Below are 27241 nucleotides of genomic sequence, written 5' to 3'. Positions count from 1 at the left end.
TCACACACACCTGGGCAGGAAAGGTTTCTTTAGATGCGGAGAATGACAAGAAGGAAATCAGTATTTATTAAGAGGCAATGGATCTTAATGACGAAGAGCACAGACGCTGGAGCTGGACTGTCTGGGCCTTAATCTCATGTGCTGTCTTGCCGCAAAATGACCAAGCATGTGTGCCTAAGAGGGTGGCTGGCACGGGGGTGGCAGAGACGGATGGGTGGGGGTGGCCATTTGCTGGCGTGTCAAAACTGGCCAATAGCTCCATGAGGTGCACGGATTATTCCATTTTTGTGTATTTGGAAACCGCCCATAACTAAAGCATAAAAACAAACACACCCAGGCTTCTCCACCCACTTGTTGTCAGATACTGACAAGTTTCTTGGCCTGCCTCAGTTTACTCATCTGTAAAACTGGGTACTGATGTCCCTGCCTCCTAGGGCTGCATGAGAAATAGGAGTTAATGCATGTAAAATGCTGACTACTATTACTATTTATAGAGGAACCACTACGCCCCAGGAGCCAGACCTGGCCTTACAAATTTACTATTTCCAACCGATTCCTCCCATCCACCCCACGAGGCAAGATAACCTCCACTTTCACAAGAGGAAGTGGACTCAGAGGGTTCTGACAGTAAAACCTGCGTTAAGACCCAGGTTTGCTGGATAAGCCTTGTTTTCTGCCAGACTGGCCCACTTTCTGAGAAGTAACTTGACCAGTTATTACAGACAGGGAAACTGAGACTTGGTAGGCTTCCTGAGTTCTGAGGATAGGCTGGGACTAAACACAGACCAGGCGATCATGTGACACATGACCTGGGCTCTTTCTAGCAGAGTGGGTGGGCTGTCCTTGCAGCAGCCTCCACACCCCCTCTTGGGGCAGGAGCGGGCACAGCTCTGCGTCTCCATGGCTCTGTGGCCACTGTGAGGAACAAGGATGCCTTTATTTATTTTTAAGATCTTTTTAAATTTATTTATTTGACAGAGAGGGAGAGATCGCAAGTAGGCAGAGATGCAGGCAGAGAGGGAGGGGGAAGCAGGCTCCCCACTGAGCAGAGAGCCTGATGTGCGGCTCAATCCCAGGACCCTGAGATCGTGACCCGAGCCGAAGGCAGAGGCTTAACCCACTGAGCCACCCAGGTTCCCCAAGGAGGCCTCCTCTTTCCTCTGCACCTGAATGAGCAGGACCCTAGGCTGTGGCCTTCAGCCTTTCTCAGACCACAAGCACTGGGGCTCGGAAGAGAACCAAACAAGGGAGAGAAAAATAGAAACCTAAGAAACACCATAGGCTAGCCGCCTCTGCATTTGATAAATATTTCAGTAAATCTCTTCCCAAGGCCATGGGCACCTGAGCAGGCCGAGGCCACACAGCATCTCCCCGAGGCCAGTTCTCATAGAGGGACCCACGGAGCTCTGTCAGCCCTTTTGAGGCCCAGGAACGCAGGACATCAGCTGGGGTCCTTCCTTTCAGTGGCTGTCTCGTCTTCCTGAGGAACTCGCTCCAAGGGGCCCCAAGTCCCCAGTAACCGCCTGAGCCATCAGTGAGCAAGTCATGTAGTCACCATGATTAGAAAAGCACTTCTCTCCCCACAAACCACTCTGTAATCAGCAACGATGGGCGGCCTGACACCCTTACAATAGTCATCACGAATCTGACTTCCAAAAAGGGGTCACTCCATCGGGAACAGGTCTGGGTGCACAATGCCCTCAGAATACAATGCAGAACCTTTCTAGCAGGGCCAATTTGCATCAAAAACTCAGCTGGACTGCAAACAATTTGCATCCTTTCGGTGGGAACAGAACGGAGTCTGACCTTTCCCTCCAGGTCCACTTTCCCGTCGCTGTTGCTAACCGGTATAAAAAGCACTTGTAGTCATATGCCAATTAGAAATCTTCCTTTGCTCAAACAGACCAGTTAATGGCACCCTGTCTGCCCCCTCTCAAGAGTCTGTCGATCTTCAACCGATCCAGACAAAAAGAAGCCATCCTGGAAGTGATTCAAGCAGGGAGCGATGGGGAGGTGGAGAAGGCTGTGGGGGGAGGGGGGAGAGAAGAAGGACACTGCCTCCCAGAGACGGTGCCCCCTGGAGACACACAGCACCTCCTGGCCCTTCCCTGAGAGCAAGGCCACCTCCTGGCAAAGCAAGATAAACATCCAGTTTAAGGCTATTATCTCCTTTATTCAAAAAATAAATATTTCACTTTTGAGTCGACATATTTCAAATCACATTAAGCACAGAGAAGAAATACAGTCCCTTTGGAAATTGTGAACACATGTAGGCAAAGAGTCATGTTCTAAACAATGGGGATGGGATAAGCACTGATTCCAACTGATTCATGACCCAGAAGATTCCTCCTCTCACCAGGTTGAGCTACATATTGATTTCAGGAGCAAGAAAGAAACACACACACACACACACACACACACACTGCTTTGAAGTCTGAAAGGCACATGAAGTGGACCATAAGGTGTATGGCACGTTCACTGATAAAACGTTCCCTATTCCCTCCCAGGGAAATTGGAGAAACTTTAATCAAGTCAAAGACCAGAGAAGACAGGGTGCTCCAGCCTGGAGCTCAGCATCAGGAAAATCTCTGAATACCAAAGCCATTTCTCTTTCGTTTTCCCCCTCCCGGGCTTCGGCTCCCTGCTGGGGGAGTTCACCCCTCGCGCTCACTCGGTGATGGTGGGACGCGTGGCCACGTACACGAACACCACGATCAGGAGCACGACCACGGCCAGCGTGGGCAGCACCACCGTGGTGATCTGCTGTCGGGCCTCCTGCATGGCCTGCTTCCGCTCCTTCTTGTCCTTGGACGTCTCCTTCTTGGGCTTCCCTTTGAGCTGCCGCATCTTTCCTGGGCAATGCTGGGAGGGTGCGTCTGGAGAGGCTTTGGAAGGAAAGGCCACGCTCCTCTGGTCAAGGCACTGAACCTTCTGGGGAGAGAACGATGATTGTAAATGAATGGTGGGGAGGGAAAAGAAACTATAAAGGGAAAGGCAACTGCTAGCCTGCAGCTCAGAAGACAAGGTTGGGAGAAACAGGAGGGCTACGCAACAGTAGTCAGCCCCTCTGCACAGCAGGTGTGGGGGTGAGCTGGATATACCCTGGGGTCCCAGGCCCCTGGGTGAATTCCAGAGTGGGTCTCCCGCCGGCTCATACAGGGTTTCTGCGCATGTGTGACATGGAAGGCCTGGAAAGCATGTGGTCTCCACTCAGAGGAGAGGGGGCACCTGCTTTCCTCACTGTTCCAAGGACCACAGCCTCCCCAGCCAAGCTGTAGTGGCGAGCTGCTGGCCACCTGCAGACTCCAGGCACGTGGCTCCCTCCTGCCCAAGCCATGGGCCTGATCATAGGCCAGCTTGGCCTCCCGGCGGCTGCAGAGAGCCCAGAGGCACAGGCTTCTCCATCTCTGGCCTGGTTCACCCATCTGTCATCTCCCCGAGCACCTCCTCTGTGCCAGCGACTGCTCGAGGAGCTGGGGACGAGGTGGAGGACACTATTAAACCCTCATGGCATGCATGGTCTGGGGGTGCCCCATGGCTTGCAGGCAGAGTGGAGCTACGGGTCAGACAGACAACAGAGGCCAGCTGAGCCTGTAGGCCGGCTGCCCACTCAGACTAGGATTCTGGTACATTCAATGCCCCAAGGAGGTCCTCAGGGGAATGAAGCCGTGCTATCAGGGGCCTAGGGATGAATTACAAACCCATGGGCAACTAAAGAGCAATAGCATCCGACAAGTTGGATGCTTAGCTTCGAGCAACAGCACTCCTTTGGCTGACGACGAGATCGCGAAGACGGCTTGCACCTCTCAGGGTCCCCAGAAAGGCCAGGGCACCAGGCTCAGGAAATGAACAGGACAAGGGAGCCAGTGTGGCCATAACCAGAGGCCAACTTACTCCAGGTCACCACCAGGACACTGCCACTGGAGCAAGAGATGCTGAGGCCACCGCCGCTGTCCCTGGAGACCAGGCAGAGCCACTGTCACTGTCCAGGGTGAACTGTCGGGCGTGTGGGTTCTCTGTGCCACCAGCTCCCCGGCGCATCAGACTCGCCAAGCTGAGGCCCAATATGCTCCCAGCCCAGCCTTTGAGTCTCTACAGTAGGTAGAATGTTCTCTAAACTCGACAAAGAGGTAGAGGCTAGGCACCAAAGGAGACATCTGTCCATCGCGGTATCCTGGGAGTAGCATGGTTAGAGGCTCTTAAAGGCAGAAGGGAGGTTCCTGCCATGACTCCTCTGACAAAGGGACTTATGTAACACGATGTCGTGTGTGCGGTTTTGTCCCAGGGCAATGGGTGGTCTGTCACCACGCTAACGAGGAAGATGGCGCTTACACCTAAGCGACCATGTTAAATGGCAGAATCTGGAAGGGGAACCCTGAGACAGAAGAGGTTTCATATGGAGACCTAACTGTTGGCCGAGGGATCCTCGTGTCCCACCACTCCTCTCATCACATATGGGCCCTGGGATTTTTGTCTGGATTACCCACTTTGGGCAGAGTTTCTTATGGTGCAAGGTGACTAATTTTCATGTACTGGGATGACGTAAGGCCAGCCAACGGCAAATATTAAAGTTCGGGGCAGCCCAATTTTGGCAAGTATACAATTTCTATTAGGCTTCTAAAAATACTCACTAGTACTCTCTGAACACCTGACAAGTGTAGGAACCCCTGGGTTTACCAGTTCTCCTTTTCAAGTCTTTTCCAGAACATTCAGACAGACCCAGGTCAAACACAGGACGTACCACTGATGTATGAACAGCTGCAGGCAAGTCCCTTCGCCTCACTGGGCCTCACTGTCACGGGCTGAACAATCTGAGCAGCTTCTGACCGTGAGGACCGGAAAAGGCACACGACCATGGTGCTCTGGCCACCCGAAGGGGCACAAAACAGGCCACGAGCCAGACAGAGCAGCTTCCTCTCCCCACAACTCACCTGCCTGCCACCCCAGGCAGCCTTCCTGAGCGTCTCCATGTCCCCACTACCCCCACCACCCCAAGGAGAGGCTAAGAATGGTGGTGTGCCCTCACAGGGCCTAGTGAGGACAAGACGAGAACCTGTAACAGGGTGCGTGGCGTGGAGAAGGCACTCAATGCCCATTAGCTGAGGGGACTAGGGCTGACCCCAATAGCCTGGGAGTCATATGGAATAGGCTCGGTGCCCCCATTCGAGAGGTGAGGAGACCAAGAAGCAAGAAAAATACTGTGCTGTCACTGGTCGCCCAGTTCGTGGGAACAGCATCATCGGGGGCAGCCTCCCCTGTTGGCTGGGAAACCGTAGCTGCTCCCTCCTCATCCTGGCCTCATGGAACTGTTTAAAAAGACACAAGCCATTAGCAGTCCTCCGAAGCACAGCTATTCCCCCCGTGGAGTCAATGGCCTGTCGGGTCAATGAGAAACGAAGGACCTGGTTGCCGCTCACAGGACCCCTCCTGGGCCGGGCCATGGGCAGGCAGCTCCGGGAGTCCAGTGTTCACAAGGGCCCTGGCTGCTCTGGCTGACGGCAGGGCCCTCACTTTGGTCCTCCTCTGTTAGCGGCTGTCTGCGCCCTCCCACATCAGCCTTCACAGGCAGCAGCCTCCGTGGTGACCGGCTTTTGACATCTGTGAGATGCATTCAGAAGTTCCTGGAGGCTTAGAAAAAAGGCCTCAAGGTGCCAGGGACAGTATGGTCTAGTCAGGATTTTAAGGACAAACACGCAGGTCTGGACTCTGGGCTCTCCAGCAGGCAGCCTCCCTGATTTCACTCACTGATGCTGTCTGTGAGCGTCAACCCATAGCCCCATGTTCATTCTGGGGCCAAGAATCAGGGAAAACATCTCTGAGATACACCAGAGGAAAGGGAAGGGGACCAGCCAGGTTGAAAGCGGGTATGATAGCAGAAGGAGGGGAAGAGAGTGGCAGACAGACCAGGAGAAGGCGGCCGAGTCCTGGTCATCCAGGGCCTCACGGGCCACAGGAAGGAGCCACGTTTTCATCCCAAGAGCAGCACAAAGCCCTGAAGGGCCTCACACAGGGAGGCGCGGGCTTTTAAAAAGCTCCCTCTGGCTGGTCTGCGATAAATAATAAATAATAAAAATTTATTTTATATATTTATATAAATAAAAAATATTTATTTATATTCTAAGTAACATAAATAAATAAATAAATAAATAAAGGAGGCCCCTGGAATGGGCCAGGGTGGGAGGGGGATGGCTCTGCCCCGGGGACAGTGTGGCGACAGGGAGGAGGGTGGAGTCAGGCCATACATTGGGGGCACAACTGTCAGGCCCTACTTGTACACTGGATGTCACCTGAGAGGAAAAGGGGGTAAAATCACAGGTGAAACTAAAGTTTGGAGCTTGAGCAACTGGCTGGCTGGAGATCCTGCTGAGGGAGAAGGCGCAGAGCTAAGGGGAAGGGGTGGATGTGAGAAAAAACAGTAGGTGCTCTGTTTACACCTAACCATGGGCAAGGATGCCTACTGGACATTGTCATGGAAATCCCAAGGAGGCCGCTGGGAGCCACGAGTCAGGAGCTTAGTCTGGGCTGCAGATCTATATTCAGAAGTGATCAGCTATCGGACAAGGTGAGCTCACTGAAGGCAAGGGAGATGGAGAAATGGGCCCAGCCTGGGGCCCCGCAGCACCAGTCAGAGGGCAGGGAGGGCAGGGAGGAGCGAGCAAAGAAGCCTGGGGAGAGCAAGTGAAGGGGAGAAACAGAATAGAAAGTCCTGGGGACCACGACAGTCAAGAAGGGCACTGTTTCTGAACACCTGTGAGAACACGAAGATCTGACAAGTGACTTCGGTGGAGCGAGAGGGGAGGGTTCAGACTAGGGCGACTACAGCGTCGTCCACAAACGGTTGCTCATCTGAGAAGAGAGGAGTCTGTGCTCAGCTGCAAATGAACACTATGCTTCCTTCATTGACAAAGTTTTGGCATGAACAAAAGTCAGCAAGACTAAATCAGGCATCGTGCCCAGCAGACGGGCGTTCTGGAACAAGCTCCCAAATCCCGGACCGACTCGTGATTAATGCTTCCCACGCCGGCACCCTGACCAGCACACGCCCGGACAGCTGGGGTCTGAGGTCCGGCAGGAAGCATGCGTGCAGCCGGGACAGGCACTGGAGGGCTCCAGCAGATTGGGGAGAACCCTGGTGCTGAAAACGTGGGGGACACCTGTGGGAGCAAGCTGAGGGCCCGGAAGGGCAGCATGACCTTTGAGAGATGCCAAGGCACAACTTCAAATCCAACGGGAGGCAGGCAAGGAAGACAGGGACAGGAGGAGGCAGGTCTGTGCCGTGTGGCAGAAATGAGAGGCTTGGACTTTCTCCAGGAAACAGGAAAGTCTGTGGAGCTGGGAGGTAAGCTTGAGGAAAGAGCAGGCATGAAATAACCATCTTGGGGGGGAGACGGTTAGAAAAGCCAACTTAGCAGAAACACATGAGCCCTTCTGGCTGAAGTTCGTATATGCTTCATGTCTGGGCCCTGCCTCCTTCTGGACCATCTGAGGACTACCTCACCACGTGCTCTGGCCTCAGCTCACTAGACCAGGCGAGGCAGCCCACAGGGCATGGCTGGCTCACCCAGGCTTGGCCAGGACCTCTAAAGTGTGTGGCTTGCCTCAAAAAAAAAAAAAAAAAAAGAGCTGGGTCAATCAGACTCTAGTTCAGAAATCTATGCTAAGAAACATTAGGAGACACTGACGTTGGACAATCACACAGATGTCTGATGCCTGGGGAGCCGTCTGATGCCATGTGCAGAAGACACCAGAGAAAGCTGGGCTGGGGAGAGCAGACAGGGGCAAGAGGGCACTGCTCTCCTGTCCTTCTCATGGAGTTCCTCTACGGCCCGGCGCTACAAGGCTCTCATCCTTCCAGTAAACTGGCATGTTTCCATCTTCTGGTTGTCAATACCTATTTTCCCTGTGCTAGCTTTAGCAGAAAGAGCCCTGGCTGTAGTAACTGTTCCAGCTTCAGCCACGATGAGTCCAAAGTCCTGTCTCTGTAAGTGGCAGAGTCCAAGGTCAATCCCACATCTGACTCCAAAGCCTGAACAGTCGCTGTCCCCCTGTGCACCCCCCACCCCCATCTCCCTGACCCACTCCCCACTCTGGGGCCACATCGTCGCTTACCAGCCCCTCACAGAGAGGAAACCGAAGACGAAGCTCACACTGGCTTCTTCCAGCAAGTCACGCAGGCAGGAAGGAGAAGCCACTAGCACCGTTCCAGCCTTATGACTGCGACTGCCACCTGGTCCCCCCTGCTGGTTCCAGCTCCCCTAACCCGGGAAACGGAAGACTTCACAAACACTTGAGTCCCACCCAGTTCTAATGAAACTCCACCTGCTCTGCCCCTCCCCCACCAAGGCCAGTCCCTGGCAACTGGTCAGCACTGCAACATTCCGGACTGGTCCCCAGTGGGAGGCAGGGAGGCAGACAGCAAGGGGTGGGGACACAGCCCTTTTGTACAGAATCATTTTAAGTTTACAGTTTTTCTCTGGGGATAACTTTCCAGTGATTTATATATATATACTTATAAACACACACACACACACACACATGCGCACACACACACATATACTCCTGTGGATATATGCTTATTAAGTTCTTAATGGGTATCTTTTTCAGGTTAGAAAACATAGTGTACATACAGCATTGAACCCTAATAGAGAAAGAGCCAGGAGCAGAGGTAAGAACCAGGGTGGGAAACCAGGTCCGAGCCTCAGCTCAGGACAGCATAGCCTGGCCTGGTGACAGCGTTAAGCAGTTTTGAGCTGTGTCAATGATACCCACATATCCCCACACAATCAAGGGGAGTAGGAAAATCAGGCCCTGGCAGTGGCTCCCCACGAAAGACAGCCCCCCCCAGGAAGACTACCAGCCTAGTTTCCATGCTGGTCGCCTTTTCTCAGGTGCCATGGTCCTCCTTCTCTAGAAAAGGCAGCCCCATCAGGTGATCATGGAGTAAATGGCTGCATCTTTGTCCTCCTTGAAAACCAGGCATGACAATGAATGAACAACACGTTTGAAGGGCGTTCGTGGGGGGATGTCTACCACCCTCTCCCTGTGGCTGTGTCATTACCCTAACAGGAGGCACTTGGAGGGCTGAACCACTTCGTGCCCCATGCTCTGAGACCAGGAAAGCTGCCCTGGGTTCAGGGAATCACAAATTGTGTGCCTGAGAGCCTCAGCTCTGTGCTTCAAGTGTGCCTGCTTCATTTTATGTCCCTGGTATTTAGCCGTAACGGGCCTGTGATTACTTCACTCATGTCTGCCGCAGAATGGGGGTAGAGGGTGGGCAGGCTGCCAAGAGAATTGTGCAAGATGGGCCTCCTGACACCCGCTAAGCACCTGCTGATAACGTGAGCGTCTTCCCCAGGAACACAGACATGAACACACAGTGACAGCCACGGGCCCACAGGCTCCAGCTGTCCCCTCCCGCCCATTCCCCCAGCTGCTGATGGGCCACAGAGGTCAGAGGGGGAGCTTTCCACCTGATGGCGGGCGGAGGGGGAGATCAGAGCTACTGACAGACAGAAGCCAATGGACACACACACACACACATGCACGTAATTCTCTCACCAGATACAGAAGGGAGGAGGTAGGTAATTTGGTGGAGACGGTATCACCTATTCCTGAACAAAAACCCAAGAAGGCAAAAGAGCCTTCAGGCAGCTTGCTAAATAACACAGATGTGAAAAGCTACAGTTCTTGCTAAACTAGCTAAGCCCTGTCCCTCCAGCACACTGGGGTTTACAAGTGCCTTCCTGTGCATGACCTGTTTCATCCCCACGATAACTGTGCACTTGACATGTTACGGTCCTTATTTAACAAGGACAAGGAGCACATGGAGCAGTGAAGCTCATGTCAGCATTTCCTCCCTTGTCCTGGCACTTCTAGGGTCTGTGGCCCTGGGCAAGTAACTCTCAGACTTCCAATTATTCTAACTAAAAACCAGGGATAAAAGTATCTGTCATTCAAATATGTTTTGAGCACCTAGTGTATGTCAGGGGATAGAATGGGGATACAGCTAGGAACAAGACAGGCAGAATGCTGCCTCTGGGTAGTTGATGAGGACACGGGGAGACGGGCAACCAACAGATGAACAGAATCTGGGTCAGATGATGCTCTGTGTTGTAGCGAACAGAAAGGGGAGGGGTGGTACGGAGGCAGCACACTTAGAGTAACACATCAAGGAAGCCTTCCTGAGAAAGTGACTTTGGGTCAGAGACTCTAGGAAGTGCGGATGTGATCCATGCAGATTCTAGGGAAGACATTCCAGACAAGGCAGAGCATGTGCAAAGGCCCGAGGGTAGCTCCCACCCTACTGCCAGCACATCTGAGAGGCAGCACAGTGGTCGGCAGGGCTGGAGAGGGCAGAAGAGAGTGTGCAGAGGTGAGGCCAGAGAGGGAAGTGGGAGAGGTGAGATGGGGGCTTGGCCAAGAATTAAAAAGAGCACCTCTGGACAACTGGCTGCAGGGTAGGGGGCTGAGGCAAGGAGACTGGTGAAGGTGCTTGGGCGTCATTCAGGTGAGATGAGGTGGCAAGGTCCAGGGAGGGGGCAGCTGTGGTGAAAAATGGTCAGACCCTGAGTGCGCTCGGAAGGTAGAGTCCACGTGATTTAGCAGCACACTGGAACTGGAGTGTGAAAAAAGAAACAGCCTAAAGCCCAAGGATGTGGAAGAATGGAGGGGCCGCTGAGACATGTGGGGACGAGGCTGAGTGGGGGTGTGGGAAGCTGGGACGCATCACACTGGAGATCCTAGTGGAGTCAGCGAGCAGGTAGTGGGATGGAGGAGGCTGGCAGGGGTGCGAGCCGGGCTGGGGCAGGAACGTGGAGCTGTCGGCACTGAAAGCCGTGAGGCTGGCGACTGAGCACAGACAGGGTCACGAGCGAGGGCCACAGTCCTGGGGTAATGTAATGCTGAGATCTGGGAGGACAGCCGAGGAATCGGCAGGTCAGACTGAAAACGTGTGAAAGAAGGAAGACCAGGAAGAGTAAGGTGTCCTGGGAAGCAAGTGCAGAAAGTGCTCCAAAATTTGGTTATGAGTAGGTTTTGGGGGGAGAGGTGAGGAGGGGGCAGTGATAGGAGTAGGTTCCAGAGGGGAAGGGGCAGAGAGGATGGAGACCTCTAGTAGGCTGCTCCTCTCAGGACAGGGCGCGGGGGCTAAGCATGGGACCTCGGGCAAGGTGCTCCATCTTCCCGGGCCTCTAATTTCTCATCTGAGAAATGGGGATAAAAATCCCACCTCATGAACTCATGAGAATAACGCCTGGTATGTCCTTACAAACTACGGAAGGTTAGAAGCGCCAGCAATACCACTGTCTATTATTAAAAGAGGGTCAGAATTCGGGGCTATGAGGACAAGAGTTTTGCTCTGTATGTTAGGTAGTTAAGGCAGTTACAGAATGTTCGTTATCATGGGGGAAGCGCACCAGGACAAGGAAAGAAAAAGAACTCAGGGAAGTAGCCCTGGGGCAGACAGAGCAGGTCTGGGGCCACCAGCATGGTCCCAGAAGCAAGCCTAAGTTCTCACACGTCTGCCACTGATTGTGCATGAAACGGGAAAAAGGTCATCACCTTAGGAGGCAGGAAGGTGGAGGAGATGTTTAGACATTTGAAGAGTGAGAAGCTATGACACAGTTGTCCCCAAGAGGGACAAAGGGCACGGAGGACTATTGTGAGACCACAGCAGCACATAGCATACCTGCAGCCACAGGTCATAGACCTTAAAGCAAGAAGAGTCTGGGGCACCTGGGTGACTCAGTTGGTTGAGCAACTGCCTTCAGCTCAGATCATGATCCTGGAGTCCCAGGGTCAAGTCCCACATCGGGCTCCCTGCTCAGCATGGGGTCTGCTTCTCCCTCTGACTTCTCCCCTCTCATGAGTCCTCTCTCTCTCAAATAAATAAATAAAATTAATAAAATAAAATAAAATAAAAGTGTGAAGAGTCAGAGGGCACCAACTGAGAACAGGGGATAGGATGGAGGACATGAGGCTGAAGCAGGGAGAGGGTCTTGTCAGGCCCGTGTGACCAAGTGAGAGAAGGACGTGGGGGCCACATGAAATCACAAAAGCAAAGCGCTTGGCATCAGCCCTGGCACCCCAAACCCCATTGCTACTCAGGGGGCTTAGGTGCCTCCTCCCTGCCACACCCGCCCCCCCTCCGCCCCCAACACACACACAGCTGAGGTCCTGGGGGCCCTGAGGATGCTCTAATCCACGTCTTTGCAGCCATGTCCCTCTTTTCTGTTCAAGTGATGGTCATGTTTCTCAGGACAACATGTGACAAGATGAGACCTCTCCTGCTGGCCTCCAGGGAAGAAAAGATGCCCCCATGTGGGCAGGCAGGCCAGTCCCACAGGCTCTTCCCAAGAACCAGTGACAGAAGAGGCTCTTCCAGCCCCGAGACCATGCCCTTCTCACACAGCCCACAGAGGCAGCCAGACAGGAGGCAGGGCCTTTGATGGTTCCTGTCATCTCAACGGGGACAGCCCACTGTCCTTCTTTACCGGGGAGTCAGAGAGACATGCACAGTGACCAGCAACTGTGCTCCAGCACAGCAACTTGGTTTAAAACCAGCTGACCTGAAGCAAAGCCAACCACAGAGAGGACAAAACTACTCCTCCTCCTCCTCCTCCTCAAGAGAAAAGAAGTAATTTGAAATTCCTGCAAGAGGGTTGAGGACAGTGGCTTTTGAGGTGCAGAGAAAGCAACCTCATTAACAGCAGTGCACACCACACAGCCTGAGACCGAAGTTCTACAAGGGAACACGGAGGCTTATGACAAGCAGCCATCTTGTTTCATGTCATTAGAAAAGACATCCACTGAGATCCACTAATCTCCCAGTCAGTTCACTGGCTGTGAGCAGCAGCTGATAAACACTGGTTTGAGAAGACCTCCCCAACAGTGAGGGCCACTAAACAGGTAAATCACGTTTCCCAGTGGAGTTGTGCCAACATGGGGTCCAGAGGTCAGAGAATCTAAGCTGTGCACTGAAAAATCCTGGTTCAGTTGTGCTCTGGAAGGCAGAGCCTGAACGGATGGCAGAAGACTCCTACTTTGGGAGGAGGGAGCTCTCAATCTCTAGGGGAATCCAAGAGAAGAATGGGACACGATTCAGAAATTAGATGGAAGAGATGGACCTGGGTTCTGCTGCTACAAGACTTCTCCAACCTTGATGAGTCCCAGGCTGTTGCGGAATGAAAGGCAAGCCCCAGGTCACGTCTGCAAGCACTTAGTAAGGCTGCGGCTCCTCGGAGAACGTCACTCCTTAAATGGCAGTTCCATGTCCAAACCTGTAGGCTCCCCAGCTTCATCTGCTGCTCACTTAAGGTGCTGGAAGCCAGCAGGTATTAGCAGTAAGCGTCGCTAATTTTGGCCTTTGTTAATGACAGTTCAACTCTGTGACAGTGCAAGACTCAGGCAAGGTTGGGGGAAAATACATAAAACATGTGACCAGCCAATTGTATGCACCATTTCTTTTGGTTTTGGTTTTGGTTTTTTAAGGCAGCGCTCCACTGACTTGTGCGTCTCAAATACAACAGACGCAAGTGAACATCGGTCCGTGGAGGCCAGAGCTGGGCCGGAGCCTGCGGTGGCTGTCACTGAATGCTGACTGTGTCCCCATGAGGGAGGTTCTACTGCGTCACAGCCTCCCACCTGAGAGGCGGGAACTGAGGTCTGGGGCCATTATGTCCCTTGCCCAGGACCACAAAGCAATTAAGTTGGTGGGACAGATTCAAACCCTGACAGTCAGGTTCCAGAGCCCTGCTCTTACCCACTAAGCCATGCCATGTTGAATTCTCCTCCAGCAGGTATCCATATTTGTTTTGGGATCTGTTTTTTTCTTTAAGGATTTATTTATTTATTTTAGAGAGGAAGAGACAGAGAGGAAGAGAGAGAGAGCGGGAGAAGGGGCAAAGGGAGAGAATATCCAAGCAGTCTCCCACTAAGCACAGAGCCCAACACAGGGCTCGATCTCGTGACCCAGGAGATCAGGAACTAAGCAAAAACCAAGAGTCAGACACTTGACCGAGTGAGCCACTGAGGCACCTCTCAATGATCTTTAAATGTTATTTCCCCCACATCTTTATGTAAAGCGTGACCCCAAGGAAGATGGCCCACATGCCCCCTACCCCGGGGCTGTGCCCGCACACTGGCATACTCTGCAGCACCCCAGGAACACAGGCCCACAACCTGCTGGGACTTGTCAGCTTGTACCCTCGCTCCTATGGGCAGGAGTGAGCTAAACAACAGCCCTCAGCGCGCTACGCTCCTCATGATCTGGTAGACGGGAGCTTCATTAACAACCGAGACATCAGAAGTGCCTGTTGTTTGTGGCCTCTTTAAAATGAAAAATTCATCTCGAAGCTAAATTACAGCAAGTTAATTACAGAGCCTGGCTGATGGCAGACAAACTGAGAGAGAGTGAGGTATCGACTGGATTTTCAAGTGCAAACGGCAACCGCCCTCGCATGTGCCCGGGGACGGCATGCCACGTCGGGGCCTTCCCCTGGGGAGAAGACTGAGGGCTCACACCGAGGGATTCAGCCTCGGATCCATTCATTTATTCAACGCATCCCTGGTGAGCAGCGAGGCGCGGGGGACTAGCTAATCACACACAGAGTGGCTCACCCACCGATTCATTCACTCACACACTTCCTGAGCGCCTACCATATGCCCGGCACCAATTATATGTGCTGAGTGATGGGCCACCAATACCCCAGATACAAGGCCACGTCCACGTGCCAGGCGTGCACTTGGCAGTGGGGACTGAGCGATGAGCAAGACAAAGCGCACGCTCTGACAGGAGGCAATGGAGGAGAGATGTGTGTGACAGAGCGTCGGGGACGTGCGGTAATGCAGGAGTGTTACAAGGGACCGCGTCTGAGCAGACAGCAGAAGCCTGAAGAGAAAAAGTGCAGCCGGCCTTGAGTACAAGGAGGGGAGGAAGGGGCCGGGCAGGGAACGGGAGGGCAGAGGCCTGGAGGCAGGAGCCTACCTGAAAGGTGTGCGGGCGCAGGAGCAGGCAGCAGAGGTCCGCGGAGCATGAGCCAGAGATGAGGGGGCGAGAAGATCAATCCAGAAAGGACTCTACAACCCCCTGGCGAATGTCTCAAAGCCTATTATTTGTGCTCTGCTGCAGGCCCTGATTGCTGCTGCCCAAATTCAAATACTCTGCAGAAGGGAGTCCACACGCTAAGCTGCTCTCAAATACTGACACGGTGGCATGTCCGCCTTCCTGGGAGTCTGCAGGAGGGTCAATTTCGAGGATAGGAGAAGGAGAATGACCCCATCAGACAGTGACCTTGGGCTGCTGAAGTGCAGTTTGTCACTAACAAAGCAATCAATATTTGGTCTTTAGTTTAAATGCCACCTTTTCTTGCTGTACCTTAAGCTGTTTTGCCAAACTGAACAGTCAATGGGGATGGTCCAGGCAAAGGTCAGAGGACCAGAGGCTTTCGAGTGCTGAGGATGAGGCTGACTGATTTGCCAGCGGCCTGTCTGCAGACCCCACGAGGTTCCCCCGGCCGGCAAAGTGCCTGCCTCCAGCCCCTGATTCCTCAGTCTTCGGACAGGATGATTTCACTTAATCCCAGCTCCCATCTTAGTCCTCTAGCTACAAAGCCTGCAGTGGCCCCCGGGGTCAACAAAGCACAATGTAGATTTGGCCTGGCCTTCTAGGCCCTGGGTGCTGAGCCCAGGCCTGTCCCCAACATTACATAGAGCAGTCACACTCCTGTCCCTCTGAACGTAGAGGCAAAACAGGCCAACACGTGCCCAGTCTCAGAGCTCTTCATCTTGGCCTGCTTCATGTAATGTTCTTGCTGCTGAGAAAACATCCTTGATCCCCTAGTCAAAATCAGTTGCCTTTTGCCTACTCTTATGCCTTTAAAAGGGCCCTTCCTGGGGCACCTGGGTGGCAGGTAGCCAAGCATCCAGCTCTTGGTTTCAGCTCAAGTCTGATCTCAGGGGCATGAGATCGAGCCCTGCATGGGGCTCTGCGCTCAGTATGGAGTCTGCCTGAGACTCTCTCTCCCTCTGCCCCTCCCCTATGTGCTTGTGCACTCGCTCTCTCTCTCTCTGAAATAAATAAATCTTCAATAAATAAATATATAAAGTGGCCCTTCTTTTGCTCTGCCTCTTCAAAGAGTTAGTAATTCTCTGTCTACCTCCCCTCTCCCACTAGAGGTTTACTAAGTATTTGCTGAATGATAGAAGCCTGCTCCTCTTAACTCATGGTATGAAGTCAGAGGTTTGAGGTTTTCCAGGATGCACACCTTCTCCCCTATTCCTGTATCACATTCTCCCCCGAGTATGACCAGTACTTCATGCTAGACATCTCTCAAACGTCTCGCCACTCCTCCATCCCCACTACCACCAGGTCAGGCCCTCACCTTTGCTCGTGAGGAGTTCCACAACAGCCTCCTAACTTGAGTTTCCCTGTCTGAACTTCCTACTTGCTTGAGCCCTAAAGAGTGCAAATGCTTCTAAATCCTTCTAAGATCACTGCCGGTGGCTGTGGGCAAAGAACACTACGACTTGCCCATCCCCATATGCAGGAGAGGTATGCGTCCTCTTTGGCAAAGACATATGGAAGACTCATTCATTTATTTATTTTTAAAGATGTCATTTATTTATTTATCTGAGAGAGAGAGAGAGAGAGAGCGAGCGCGTGGCGGGGTACAGGGGCAGAGGGAGAAGCAGGCTTCCCACTGAGCAGGGAGCCCCACACAGAGCTCGACTCCAGGATACCAAGATTACGACCTGAGCCAAAGGCAGACGCTTAACCCACAGAGCCCCCCAGCCGCCCTTGACAGACTCATTTAAACCTCAATAGGTTTTAAACTCTTACTGTGGGAAACGCGTGAGCCAAAACACATTCCTGGTATAAATATACATTATTTGATAGGTTATGGTTAACCGTCAACCAAATCGTGCTAGACTAACAGTGAGAAAGCTAAGCTAAGAGTAATCGATAATTCAACATCTAGATTCCGAGAAATTACAAATTGCCATGAATTCAAGATGGCCTTGCTACGGCATGGTTACAGCGCCGTCTCCAACATCTACAGGAAGTCCAACAGCCTGTGGGTCTGCACTTCACAGGAGCCTCAAACGCACCACTTCCAAGCATGGCAAAGCAGACAAACCCCAACAGAACAGGAATAGAGTCATTCATAAGCTCCAGCAGGGTAGTAATTTAATACCAACTGCAGTTCAGTGACTTCTAAAATGTCTCTGGGATTCTTGGTAGACAGCCTATGGATGTACCTTAAACTTGGAAGTCTGGCATTTTGAGTCCCATGCCCACAAAACCTAATAAGAGGCCCTGTGTGTCTGAATTGGGTCAATGCCATTAAAAAGTCTTGAAAAGAGGCCAAGCCTGCAGAACCCCTGCTGCAAAAAACAAATCTGACCCAGGAACCCCCCTGCATAGAATCGCATGGGGACACTCCACGACATGATCGGGCCCCAAGCCCACCGGTCAATCCCCAGCCAAAGTCTTCACTTGCAGCAGCCACAACCACCCCACATAGCTCTCAGGGTGTGCCACGCCCTTGCTGACCTCCCAGGCCTCCGTCCATGCAGCTATCTGAAATGCCCTTTTCCACCTCTTTTCTCCTAGTCACTCCTGCCCTGCTTGGCAAACTCCTCCTTTGAGATCGTTTGAACCTTGAACCGAAGGCCCAAGGAGAACGGAGAAGGTCACTCAGCTGAGCCAGATTTCCCTGCTCAAGTGTTTGTGTGTGTGGTACCACAGACACACAAGAGGAAAAGCTCAAGGTTAAGGTGAGGAGCACAAGTGGGCTTCAGGGTAGGAAAAAAAGGTTTAAAAAAGGAAAGTTGTGCACTAATATTTAGTGTGTTTCTTTTTTTCCCTGTAGAATGTCAATCTTGTCTTGTACTGACCTGGAACCAAGCTTCAGTCACGATTTCTGGAGCTAAAGGCTATGCATGTTCTTACACACTGAAGTATCTGGAAGGGAGGCTACTTGGAGAGCAGCAGGGGTATTAACATTTTAGCAGATTACATATTGGTTAATTGCTTATTAAAGTTCCACACGAAATAGTGGTCCCCCTCTGTGTCCTATGAGTTGATTTCTGGGGTTTAGAAGAACAACCCTGCCCCCAATACCATTTTCCAGAACAGGACATCCATTCTAAGTACACCTTTATCAGGCTGACAGTGATTTTACTGTCCTTGGAGAATCAAAGTCATTGCAGCCTGCCAAGGAAGTCAAGAGTGAAAGGCTAAAGTGTTTCACAAGCCACTTGAACATGACGTCAAGAGTGCTGTGAGACCTCTAGCCAGGTCTGGAGCCCAGGCCATGCAGTCCTCTCCGTGGGCCATGCTGATTCATCCAAGCACAGAAAGAGGTCACGGACAGGTGTGGGCGAGGAGTGAAATGACATGACAAGTATTTTAAAGGTCACCCTGAGTCCAAAGTGATGAGCAGAATGGGTGGAGGGGGGTGGTGGAAATAGGGCAAGCAGTTCAAAAGCCTTTGCAGGAACCCAGCAGCTACTGGTGTCACTGGACTTGGGGGATGGATATGGGAGGGCAGGAGACGAATTCAAGATCTACTTTAGGAGCACTGCAAGGACTGGGGGATCTGGAGGAAGACAAAGGTGAGTGTTTAAGAGATGACTTCCCAGTTTCTGGCTGGAAAAAGTGAGTTAAGAGCTGCACATCCTAATGAGATGGAGGGAAGGGAGGTGTGCAAAGGGGCTGTGGTAGAAAGAGACCAAGAGATAAAAATTGGACCCTGTGACTGTGAAGCACCTGCGAGACATTCAAGTTTGCTGGCTACCATAATAGGTATAAAATGTCCTATAAAGCACAGAGAAGTCACGTGGAATGACAAATGCCTGCATCTTCTCACCAGTGACCCTTCCCACCTTCCTCCTGGGTGCTTGAATGTCCTGCCACTGGGCCACCTCAAGGAGGAGGCACCATAGAAGGAGCTTATGGGGACAGACTCAGCCGACCACGCACAGGCTGCCTCAATGACGACCCTCAGTAGTGATGCGGATACCAGCTTTGGGGCCAGGAAGGCAGTCATTTTAGCAATAAAATGATATTTGCATCATGGCACAGTGGGAAATATGGAGCCCAACATTTTCTCCAGTTATAAGTATCATCATAGGTTTGTCGATTTCTTGATATTGAGGGTTTTTTTTTTATTTTTTATTTTTTATTTTTTATTTTTTTTTTAATTTTTATTTTTTATAAACATATATTTTTATCCCCAGGGGTACAGGTCTGTGAATCACCAGGTTTACACACTTCACAGCACTCACCAAAGCACATATATACACAATGGAATACTATGCAGCCATCAAAAGAAATGAAATCTTGCCATTTGCGACAACATGGATGGAACTAGAGCGAATCATGCTTAGCGAAATAAGTCAAGCAGAAAAAGACAACTATCATATGATCTCCCTGAGGGTTGCTGGGGAGAGGGTGGGATATTGAGGTTTTTAAGGAGTCCCAGCAGAAGAGCCTGGGTACCTAGTCCTGTGCCCTGATGATCAGACCACTGGGAGCACCAGCCTGGATGGGGGATTCCAAGTAGGACTGTCTCCAGGGGAAATGCCAATCTCAGGTGGCATCAGATGCAGGGGAAGGTCTCTCTCCCTCACCAGAAGACCAGAGAAGACAGCCTATTTTAGGAAAACAATGACTCACTGAAATCACACCCTGTTCTTAAGTTAATATGCCTCCTTCTGGACTAGAACCTGGTTTCCTACCGTGATGGGTCTACTTCCAATTCCCCATCAAAGGACAAATCAAAATGCCATTTAACAATCTGCTTTCTAATTAAAATGTGAGCCATTTTTTAGAAATCACATTTAACTACACAATTCCACATGGCAATAAAGCACTGTGCTCTGCGGCCCTGATTAATAGAAACATTTGCAGTTATTTAAAGGAGAAGAGAGAGAGAAACCATCATTAGAAACAGCTAGATTAAACCCCCATTAGTGTCTTTCAGTTTACTCATGGAGTAAGACAGCACAGTATTAATGTAAACTAATTAAATTTCCTGCATTTAAATAAGCCCTAACAAAAAGAAAACTTAGAGGATTGACCAGAGGGTCCTAGAAGAAAGAGAACTACTTTGTCAAGAAAGCTGGAGTGGGGGGCAACACAATTGTCAGGCTGTATCCCCCTTCTTTTTTTTAGAAAAGGTTTTATTTATTCATTTGACAGAGAGAGAGAGCATAAGAAAGCGCAAGAGCACAAGCAGGGGGAGAGGCGGGCAGAAGGAGGAGGAGGCTCCCTGCGGGGCAAGGAGCCTGACAAGGGACTCGATCCCAGCCAAAGACAGATGCCTAACCGGTGGAGCCACCCAGGCATCCCCAAACTGCATCTCTTAACAGAAGATTAAGGTCAAGGGTCCTCTCTCCAGAGGGAACACAGTGGGTAGGTAGGAGACAGGGCCCCAGGTTTTGTGATGGCAGCAGTGGCTTCCAAGGGGAAGGACCAAAACAGTGCGGCAGGGAGAAAAGCCGAACTCCATTCACATTGGTCCCATGACCTCATGGAAAACATCTAACTGCTCTGAGCCTGAATGCCCATCTCCTGGGACTGGCAGGTGAACGCAAGCTGGGGGGGGGGGGGCGGGTGCAGAAGCACCCTATAATGCAAAGGTAAGAGAAAACTACTGGTTACTGGGAGATAGTAAGGGTTAAGGCAAAGACTCTCAGTCGATGGGGACCCACAAAACCGGGATCGATAAGAAACTTCTTTGAGACATTTAGCAGTGCAGTACACAGCTTGAAAAAAAGGAACCTGAGCACTCATTCATTTAAAGCAAAAGGGTTTGGAGCAGGGAGGTGGTGAAGACGCCACTGTCTGTTGACTGGAGTGGCTCAGAAGATCATGCAGATGGATGGAGGAGGGGGTCTGCGACCAGCAGACAGGAGGGCCCCCAATCACAGCATGACCAAACCCCCAACTCTGGCAACCTCCATTCAACACCGAGCAGCGGGAGGCCATGCTCCCAGTCACTGCTGTTCTGACTTGCCTGTCACCTCCCTTCCCTTTCAGTTGCTGGGCTACTGCTCTTAACATGGGCCCATATTGCCCCCCAAAAATAAAAGTCAGATAGAAAAGCCTTCCTATTTGCTCTGTTCCACCAAAGCCCCAAAACAAAGGACATCTAGAGATCAGCAATTTCTGATGAATGCTCGAAAAACAGAATCGATTTGAGAATGATAGTGGTAGAGGGACAAAGTGGGTCCTCCAGCAGCTGACTGTCTAGTGGGGAAGCCTGATCCCCTGTTCATCCAATACATGTATGTTTATGGAGCATGTCCAGGCACATTCAGATACGCTCTCAAGGAGCTTATAACAGACAAGGTGCAAACAGGCTACTACGATCAAGTGTGGAAATACCAGGATTGTGGTGGGGGAAGGCTCACAGAGAAGGAGCATTGGCAGAAGAGCGACCAGGGGTGGGGGGCACGAACAGTCATGTCAAGCTCATTACGACACAGGTCAGTGAGAAGGAGACAGTATGACAGGGCTTCCAAAGCAGGAAAAGTCACTACCTGCCAGGAGGGAATAAAAAGGCTGGATTTCCAGGATGTCTGGGTGGCTCAGTCAGTGAAGCATCCGACTCTTAATTTCGGCTCAGGTCATGGTCTTGAGTGAGGGGTGGGTGAGGCGAGGTAGGGAGAGATGGGTGGGGGGCTACGTGACCAGGCTCACGGCAAACCCAGATGTGGAGAAATGTTATAGGCAAGATACTAACCAGAGAGAAGGGAACATTAACAAATCTGCCTTGTTTGTTCTAAATATAGAGGAGATGTTTTCCTAATATTTACAAATCCACCTTTTTTGTCTTAAAAGTCACAGACAAAATATTTACCAAGTTCCCTGGTCAATTTTCTAGAAAAGACCCACCATAAAAGCCCTCAGTGGCCACCCGCTCCGGACCCCTGTCACTCTTAAGAGAGCTCCTTTCCCTTCCTTTCTGTTCTCACCTTCACTTAATCAACTTTCACTTCACTTCACCATTTTGCCCACGAGATTCATTTCTCGAGTCCATGAGACAAGAAGCCTCAGCAGTCTCAGTGGTCCTGAGATGGAGCCAAGCCAGGGGTCTGGCTCCACACTCAGCGGGGAGCCTACCTAAAGTGCTCTCTCACCCGGTCTCTGCCCCCCAACCCCTCGTGCTGTCTAAATAAATTAAATCTTTAAAAAATACGTACGTAAAAGGCTTGATTTCCAGGGAAGTAAAGACCTTCAGGGATCAAGAGGAACCTGGCCAGGCCAAGAGGAGAGGAAAGAGCACACACAGGACTGGGCATGTTTGAGGAATGCCGGGAACAATAATCTTGCCCCAAACACTGGCTTCCCTGATAGGGAATTTTAGTAGGTACAAATTTACTTCCATTTACCTTTTCTTCAACTGTAAGAACTGCAGTTTCAGTACTTTCAGCAAACTGACTTCCAGTAAAGGTAACTTGAGTTATTCCTGTTGAGAAATCAGAAAAAGAGGTGTAATAGGTTTTGGGGAACTACCCCTCCACAGACCCCTTTTTTTGGGACAGTCCCCGCAGTCCAGGCTGAGCAGGCAGGCCCATGGCTTCCCTCCCCAAACTGATTAGCTTGGAGATGGATGCTGCCTCCCTCCCCCATTTGAGGATGAAGATGTGTAAATGTAGGCAAGCAGCGGTGGGTCCTTATTCAGAGAAAGACACACACACATACACACACACAGTGTGTGTGTGTATGTGAGCTGACCATGCACTGTGCAGGCCCTGAATTAAGGGGCCTTCCTGCTCTAGGTCCCCATAGGCTCTGTCGTTGGGTCATACCACAGAGACTGAAGTCAAGAGCAAGCCAGGACATTCACCCTTGACAGGGTGACTTGCCTGCTGCTGGCTATCAGAAGCAAAGGCTTTACAAGATTCCCCTGGCTTCTGGGCCTTCTAAGCAGCCTCGTGCTCCAGGGGCTTTCACTTAGCAAGTCACAGCATAGCCCCAGGACACCAGCTGACCTGCAGGACAGGCTAAAGGGCAGTACTCCAGTCTGCTCTCTCCAGACCTGGGTCTCCAGACCTGGCCCCCCTGTCTTTGCACTCTGACCAGGAGAGCCACCTGTGCTCTAAGCTCAGTCCTACCACCTCCTCTCTGGGCCTCAGTCTCCTCATACATAAAATAAGGGTGGGAGACTAGACCACTGGTACACAAAAGTCATCCACCAAACTCTTCACTGCTGGTTCATGAGAAGATAAGTACAGAAATTGAGAAGCTGAGAAGCTGTTATAGCATATAAGATTGTCACACAGCCCAACATGCAATCAGCGGAACAGTCTTGTGGAACGAAGCATAGGTAAGTCTCCTGCAGCTGCCACAACAAGTTATCGCAAGTTAGATGGCAGAAAACAACAGCAATCTATTCCCTCACAGTTCTCGGGTCCAGAAGGCTGAAATCATAGTGTACGTAAGGGCCACGATCCCTGCAGGGGCTCTGGAGAAGGTGCATCTTGCCTTTTCCAGCTATCAGCACTCCTTTGCTTGTGGCCACATCTCTCTTCTGCTTCTCTGACATCTCTGTGCATGTGACATCACCCTCTTCCCCTCTCTTCTAACGACACTTGGGATGGCACTGAAGGCCCACCTGGATAATCCAAGATGATCTCCTCTCAAAATCCTTATCTTAATCGCACCTAAAAGACCCTTTCTCTAAACAGGGCAACATTATTGGGAAACATCTTTGGGGCGACCATTAAGCCCACAATAACTGATACAGGTACTGCCCAATTTGTGTGTGACCAGTTGTACCAGTATGTACTATACACCCATATCAGAGCACGACCGGGGGGAAAAAGACCATCACCCTGTCTTTCATGCAGCTAGGACCCCTGCTTTTCCTCTGCACCAGTGGAGCCTGGACTAGACAGGATCAGACTGCAATTAGCACCCCCAGGAAAGGAAAGGTTAACAGGTAAGGAACAGGTGCAAACTCTCCCTCTGCCCTTCCCAAGCTGGTCTCCCACCATCTTTGGCAGCCAGTAGAGGAGCTGTCCCTTCCTTACTCCATCCTTCTGTGCCTCAAGCAGTTTTAGTTGAAAAGTAGTTAAACTGAAAAAAGAAAAGTAGTTAAATTGATCTGTTTTCTGTTCAAGTGTTTAAAACAGTTTTCAATGTTCAGAGTTTTCAACAGATAAGCTTGAGAACAGAAATAAAACTGATTTACTAAAATGCTTATACACGTAGCACTGTCCTGGCACTCAAACGTCCTCTCCCCAACACCCCTCCCTGGTAACCTTGAAAACACTCAGGTTTCATAACAAAATGGAGAAAGCACTTGACCTCTTGACAAAGCAAGGATATCACTTCATTTGAAGTTTTCTTGCCTCGTGAGACTATTCTTTGCTAAAGGAACCACTACATTGAGTCGCTTTGCTATGTAATAGGTCAACCTAAAAAGGGCGGATGATGTTAAAAGTAGCTGAGAATGTTTAAAATGATAACACTCGGGCGCCTGGGTGGCTCAGTGGGTTGGGCCACTGCCTTTGGCTCGGGTCATGATCTCGGGGTCCTGGGATCGAGGCCCGCATCGGGCTCTCTGCTCAGCGGGGAGCCTGCTTCCCTCTCTCTCTCTCTGCCTGCCTCTCTGTCTACTTGTGATCTCTGTCAAATAAATAAAATCTTTAAAAAAAAATAATAAAATAAAATGATAACACTCGATGCAGGTATGGCCACAGTAAAATGGGCACTCTCATCATCCAGCTACTAGTAGGAGTTATATAACAGGCACAATCTTTCTGGAAAGCAATTTGACAAATTCTTATTAAATGGCTTAACTCACACACACCTTTTGACATTATAATTCTATTTTCAGAACCTTATATTAGAGAATGAATCAGAAGTGGGGACAAAACTTAATGCTCAAAGGTATCTGCAGCAGTATTATACATGAGATAAAAAACTGGAATAAATAGCCCACAAAAGGAAGTGATGCAATGTAATAGATTATGGTACATTCACAATTATGGTTTTATGCAGCCATTAAAATAACATTTTACAAAGAATTTCTCATGAAAATAATAATTTCAATAATAACAGCTAATCCTTACAAGGGCCAGGCACTATACTAAGCTTAGTATTCCCATGTTACAGACCAGAAAATGGAGGGAGCAAGAATTAAGACACTTGCCCAAAGTCATCCTGCTAGTAGGAGACAGCATGGGGATTTGAGCCCATGCAGTCTGGCTCCAAAAGTCCACTGTTAAGTCCTATGGCTTATGGGGCTAAAAACTGGCCCCAAAGACATTATGACCCAACCCTGGGACCTGTCCGTGTTACTTCATACAGAAAAGGGGTCTCTACAGATGTGATTAGGATGTCTTAAGCATCTTAAGAGTGCTTAGGTGGTACAGTCGGCTAAACTTCTGACTCTTGGTCTTGGTTCCAGTCGTGAGCTCAGGGAGGTGAGTTCCAACACCACATGGGGCTCTGGACCTAGCGCAGAGCCAGCTTAAGACTCTCTTCCCCTTCCCCCTGCATGTACACATGCTCTCTCAAATAAATCATAAACAAAACAAAACTTAAAAATAAAAAAGATAAGCATCTTAAGGTGAATAGATATCCTTGATTATCTGGGTAGACCCTAGAGGCCTACCCCTAGAGGCAGAGATTACACACATGTGCGCGCGCGCGCGCACACACACACATGTGATTACTCATAAGAACAAAGGCAGACATGGGAGAGATGAGGCCACATCCCAAGGAATGCCAGCAGCCCCTGGAAACTGGGTGGGAAAAGCAACGGCTTCTCCCCAGAGCCTCCAGAGGCATCATAGCCCTTCCTCTATCTTGATTCCAACTTAACGGCCTCCAGAATGGGGAAAGAATCTGTTTCTGTTGTTTTAAGCCTCCCCATGTGTGGGAATCTGTTACAGCAGCCCCCAGAAACTAACAGAAACTCCTATGGCACATAGCTCTCATTGCAAGAGAAAATATTCTTATGTGAAATAGGAAAAGTAGAAATCGAAATTTAAACACAATGATCTTAATTATGCATACACAAATGCATGCAAATACAACAAAATGGTTTGCAGTGATTATCTCTGAGTACTAGAATTATGGGTAATTTTCAGCATTATACATTTTGATATGTTTCCAAGTTTCTACAATTAGTGTGTATTACTTTTACAAAGGGAAGAAAATTATTTTTTTTAAAAAATTAGCCAAATCATGATATTCTTGCAATTCTAACTCAATCACAAAAATTAGAAATCAAGAGGGCCCAAACTCCCTGAGAATAAGACTTCTTAATTCAGTCTCAGAGCAACACCTGAAAAATCAGACATCCAGATGCACGCTGTTCTCGAAGTGACTCTACTCAACCCTCGGCCTCTCTAAAGCCTATTAATTTTCAGACTCTGGCAGGAACATGAAGTGGCTAAAAAAGTTTCAGGCTTTGAAACAAAAGGATAATTGAAGCCGGTAAATGTTTTCCTGTTTGTCTATCCATATGAGGGAGTGCGGGGAGAGGGGCCGTGGGAGATTTCTGCATACTCCCGGAGCTCATCCGGCCCAAAGTGGTTTGGGCCACATGCCAAGAACCAAAAGCACTGGTTAATAAACATGTAAATGTTTGATTTCTCTGTAGGTGACTTCACAGACTGAAACATCAAATTAAACACTAGGTTAATCTTCTTAGCGAAGTACTGACTCCAAGGCTGTTCCAATACAAAACCCTCCTGCCATCATCTGTACAGACCGGCAGAAGACCAAAGGCCAATTTTACCATATTGACATCATGTCCTTTGGTGAAATATATTCATGTAAAGAATGTATTAACATTCCCCACTCCCACCATGTACAGGTGCTACCAGAACAAAATAGAAGGTAGGATGTGTTGTGTTTTGTTTTGAGTGGAAGAGAAGGGAAGGTCACTGGTCCTCTCCAGAATGCACGAGGTCAGAACAGTGGGGCGTGAAAAGCACATAATGAGGTTTTATTCAGCCCACCCTGTAGAGTACAGCAAGTTCGGGCACTGGGCTGATTGGAGACCACCATGTGGAATCTGTCCTTTAGCCTCAGATTTTTCAGAGTACGCTTCTTCATTTTTTGCTCAGCCAAGCGATATAGACACACACCTACTACGTGCCAGGTACTAAGTCGAAGTTGGGGGACGCCTGGGTGGCTCAGTTGGTTAAGCAGCTGCCCTCGGCTCAGGTCATGATCCCAGCGTCCTGGGATCGAGTCCCACATCAGGCTCCTTGC

The 27241-nt window shown here is 50.4% G+C and overlaps 1 protein-coding gene across 8 annotated transcripts in view; it reads right to left on the bottom strand.

The window, feature by feature from the left end:
* Positions 1–2152: 2152 nt before the first annotated feature.
* The window catches only part of SMCO4 (single-pass membrane protein with coiled-coil domains 4), a 60148-nt gene continuing 35059 nt past the window's right edge, over positions 2153–27241 (bottom strand). For 5 of the 8 annotated variants that reach the window (XM_082682668.1, XM_082682670.1, XM_082682669.1 and 2 more), the window contains exons 2-3: positions 22399–22475; positions 2153–2931 (exon numbers count right to left, since the gene is read on the bottom strand). In XM_082682668.1, the coding sequence (XP_082538794.1) occupies positions 2668–2847 (180 nt within the window). In that variant the 5' untranslated portion in view covers positions 2848–2931; positions 22399–22475 and the 3' untranslated portion in view covers positions 2153–2667. Of the gene's footprint in view, positions 2932–3894; positions 3971–5402; positions 5624–22209; positions 22257–22398; positions 22476–27241 lie in introns of those variants that run through there. The other 3 variants (XM_082682666.1, XM_082682667.1, XM_082682673.1) reach the window with 3 other exon arrangements.

This window comes from Mustela nivalis (genome assembly GCF_964662115.1).
Source record: "Mustela nivalis genome assembly, chromosome: 9".
Lineage (NCBI taxonomy): Eukaryota > Metazoa > Chordata > Mammalia > Carnivora > Mustelidae > Mustela > Mustela nivalis.
Note: the sequence above shows the minus strand (reverse complement) of the source record. Positions and strands in the feature narration are given on the sequence as shown.